General features: G+C 50.7%; 1 protein-coding gene across 1 annotated transcript; it reads right to left on the reverse strand.

Annotated features, from left to right (window-relative positions):
* Positions 1-905: 905 nt before the first annotated feature.
* Positions 906-2,997, reverse strand: FOSL2 (FOS-like antigen 2; the record flags this gene model as incomplete). Its single annotated transcript, XM_008935632.1, has 2 exons — positions 906-1,415; positions 2,890-2,997. Coding segments are annotated over 2 exons (618 nt in total), but the record flags the coding sequence as incomplete, so codon positions are not given.
* Between the last annotated feature and the right edge of the window lie 768 nt (positions 2,998-3,765).

Consider the following 3,765-nt stretch of genomic DNA (forward strand, 5'->3'; position numbering starts at 1 on the left):
CCTCTGAGTCAGGAGCCCTGATGAGGAGGAAGCTGCAGTACTCCCTAGACAGCGAGCAGCCCAGGAAAAGTAAACAACAAGCAGCAGATTGGATATCCACCAAACTGGGGTAAAACCCTACCAAAGACACTGGTAAGTTCCAGCCCAGCAGCTTTTCTGATGCTGCTTTGGCCCTGAGATGCTAACTTGTTTTTTTGAGGAGCCCAAGGGGATAAATACATCTACATTTTAAAAAAGAAAGGTGTGAGCCTCCTGCTGTCTCGGTTTGCTGTCTCTGTGCCCCAGGCCAGAGTTACAAGCTCTGCCCTCGCTGCTGAGCCCTTGGGCTCCTCTTGGTCCCCCCTCTCCCAGACCTCCCTGCCACCTCCCTCCTGCCCAGGCAACTCTGCGTGTTCCCCACAGCCTGTCCAAAGAGGAAAGATTCTAACAAGCCTTTAGAGTTCAGAGCAACTGGATGAAATGTCATGGGATTGACAATATTGGAAATGATAAGCACAGAGAGCGGGAAAGAGAGAAGCTGTAAGATCAACTAACCAGAATGATCTAAGCACAGAGCACAACTGATCAGATCAATTCAAAGGAAGGGGATGACTAGCAACTGTCTGCAGCTCGCCTTTAGTCCTGGACGCCGTGAAGAGGTTTCCATAGGCAGTCTCTACAGAGGGGACATCACCCTCTCCAAACAGTCCTGGCATCTCAGTCCCACCCTTGCCATTTCCTGCCTCCAGGGAGCTGGCGTTGGTCCTGACTCTCCCTCCTGGAGTGCTGCAGCACTTCCCCATCCTTGTTCTTGCTGCCTTTGTGCTTGAACGATCCTGTGCCTGTCTCTAATCCCAAGGAGGGGGTCTCCCCCATGGTGCTGAGGGGGATGTAACACACTGGCAAAATGACAGGCCACAGGGAGATTACAAGGCCAGCAAGGTGGGAGAGTTCAAGGAATCCGAGGACTGGTCACCACTGCTGCTGCTCCTCCGGTGAGCTTTGGAGCAGGACTCAGATGGGGAGAGAGGAGACTCCTGATCCAGCACGTTGGGGTAGGTGAACACCAAGCTGGAGGAGCCAGGAGTGATGGCTGGTGTCGAGGTCACCACAATAGGAGTGTTGAGTGCCTCCTCCCCATAAAAACCTCCAGCAATGCTGATGGGCTTAATAACAGATCTCTGGGCTTTGTCAAGGACCAAAGAGGAAGATGGGATTTCTTCCTCCACAGGCTCCTGCTTCACCACCACCGCTCCGCTTGCTCCAGTCCGAACGCTCTGGAGGCTGCTGGATGGTGGGCTCCGACGTTCCTCAGGGCTGATTTTGCACACAGGGCTGTGAGCCACCAGCATAAACTCCAGCTTCTCCTTCTCCTTCTGGAGCTCAGCAATCTCCTTTTGCAGCACAGACTTCTCCTCCTCCAGCACTTCAGTTTCCTGTAGACAAAAGGGGAGGAAGTAAGTAACAGAGGCTCTGGAACTGCTCCTCACCTGGAACATGGCCATGAGGTCCAGTTCCCATCTGGCATGGGCAAATACACCCCAGACTCTTCCTGAGCCAAGGAGGCATCTTGTGTTTCATGTGTCTACCAGTAGGCTATTCCAATCTAAGGGTTATAAATAGTCTTCTCATGAGCTCGCCTTAATCTTCTCATGGCCAGCTTCTACCACTCTGTTTGGTCTGTGACTTCATTCTCCTCCCTTGCTGTCTGCCTGACAAGACACCTTAGCAGAGAGGAACCGGATCCCCTCCCATCATTTTTTTTGTGTTAGGTAAATAATATTCTTTTCACATAGACAGAAACTAGTGTACAGCAACCTCTAAACCATTTCCACTTTCTCTCTGTAGAGTATATTCCAGATTTGGTTGGACACTTGCCTGACTCTTGCACAAAGGACTAACACTTTCATCTCCACTGGATCATCCCTTGATACAGGCCAGGATTAATACATTTACTTTTCCCATGGTGACATCACACTGATGGCTCATAGTCCATCTGTGAGCAATTAGTACCTTCCTGTGTGAGGAGCTCACCATTTCAGAAAGACCTCGCCCTCAGTCCTTCAGGATACGACCTCCAACGCTGCACTCCTCTCACTTCTATTACTTTAGTCATGACAATGACTTCCTATAGGTGTCCTGCCTCCCCTACAGGGAGAATACCTCCCAAATTTGAGTCAGCAGCACATGTCACTGGCGTGCTTTCACTGCTGCTGCTGCTGCACTTGTGAAGGAGATAATCAAATAAAGCCAGCCCTAGGCTGGTTCTTGAGCAGGAGCACTGGAGCCTTCCCTCCAGCCTCTTTCGACACAAGCCATCCTTGCCTGCTCTTCAGACAGTCCCTTACCCATCCCACAGGTCTTGTGCTCATCTCTACCTTCCCCAGCTTAAACTAGTCATTTCCCTTGTGGCACCAGACCACAATGTCTCTGTGGTGCTTTGTTTGTGCAGGAAACCAGTTACCCCCAAGAAAGAAAGGTTAGCCTAAAGGATGTAGCTTTGATAGGTACACCTAACATCTGCCTCATTTTCTGCTCCTTTCAGATGATCCTACTGTCTTCAGGGCTTTTGTCCTGAACGCCTGCCTTTGAGGTACACAGCATCTTTATTGCCACTTATACTGGGAGACCAGCGGTAGGGAGACTCACACTAGCCTGGAGGCTAGATGAGAAGGGAGCTCCTAGAACATTTTGGTCAGACAGAGAGAGGAATTAAGGCTCCTGAGCTCCAGGTCCAAACCCTCACCAGCACTGATGTACGAGCAACACCACTGGGCAGCCTCAGCAGGGGAAGGCAGCGTGTGTTTTGCAGCATCTTCCTCGAACATGCTAGCGGAGGGAGAGCAATGCCCTTTGAGCTGGTCCAAAGGGTGGGTGACAAGGAAGGAGAAATATATGCAGAGCACGTACCGCCTGGAGTTTCTCTGTTAGCTCTCGACGCCTGTTACGACACTTAGCAGCTGCCAGCTTGTTCCTCTCTCTCCGGATCCTTCGCTTCTCTTCTTCCTCAGGCGACAGCTGTGGGCAAGTGCCAAGAAAACCCACAATCAGATCTGAGCGAGGCATTCCTTGAAGTTCATGAGGATTTAATCGCAACGCAAAGGAGAAAGGCCTGATCCAGCAGGATGCTGAGCACTCCCCCTCTCCACTGATGTCAGCAGAAGATGAAAGTGCACAGTATCTCCGCCTGCACCCGTTCTTAGCAGAAGGGTGAGGAGAAGATGGAGTGGGGAGCAGGGGGAAGATTGAGTAAGAGGACAGTGAATCTGCACCAAGGCCAAACAGATAAAAGATGCTCTGATTGTTTCACAACTTGGGTGGTACATTAAGCAAAACCAGAGCATGATGTTGTAAGTGCTTCTTTCTTGAAAGAAAATATCTGCTGCTTCCCACACAAAAATAGTTGTTAGCTTGAAGGTTGGGGATGGGGTGGAGGGGGAGACAAGGAGATCAGAGCTCTCATGAAGTCTGTGAAGCAACAGTGATTTATACCACCCAAAAAAATCTGACCTCAGATTTTCAAGCACTCAGCGAGATAACACACTGTGCTTCTTGCATCAGCAGGCAAGGCCCCAGTGATATCAAGGGCTTCCTGAGGCCAGCTGACATCCTCACTGATGTAAATCAGGAGCAATTCCATAGAAACCCATCAAGCGACACTCTTGCGAAACCAGAGGAAGTGAGCAGGAGCCCACAAGATCTGGTCAAGCCAGGCCTAGCTTTTGGGGTTTGAGATGAGGTTTTACAAATCCCAGCAGCGGCAGATAGGCTTGCACCACGGCCGAG

The sequence above is a fragment of the Merops nubicus genome, unplaced genomic scaffold (assembly GCF_000691845.1).
Source record: "Merops nubicus isolate BGI_N331 unplaced genomic scaffold, ASM69184v1 scaffold5622, whole genome shotgun sequence".
Taxonomy (NCBI): domain Eukaryota; kingdom Metazoa; phylum Chordata; class Aves; order Coraciiformes; family Meropidae; genus Merops; species Merops nubicus.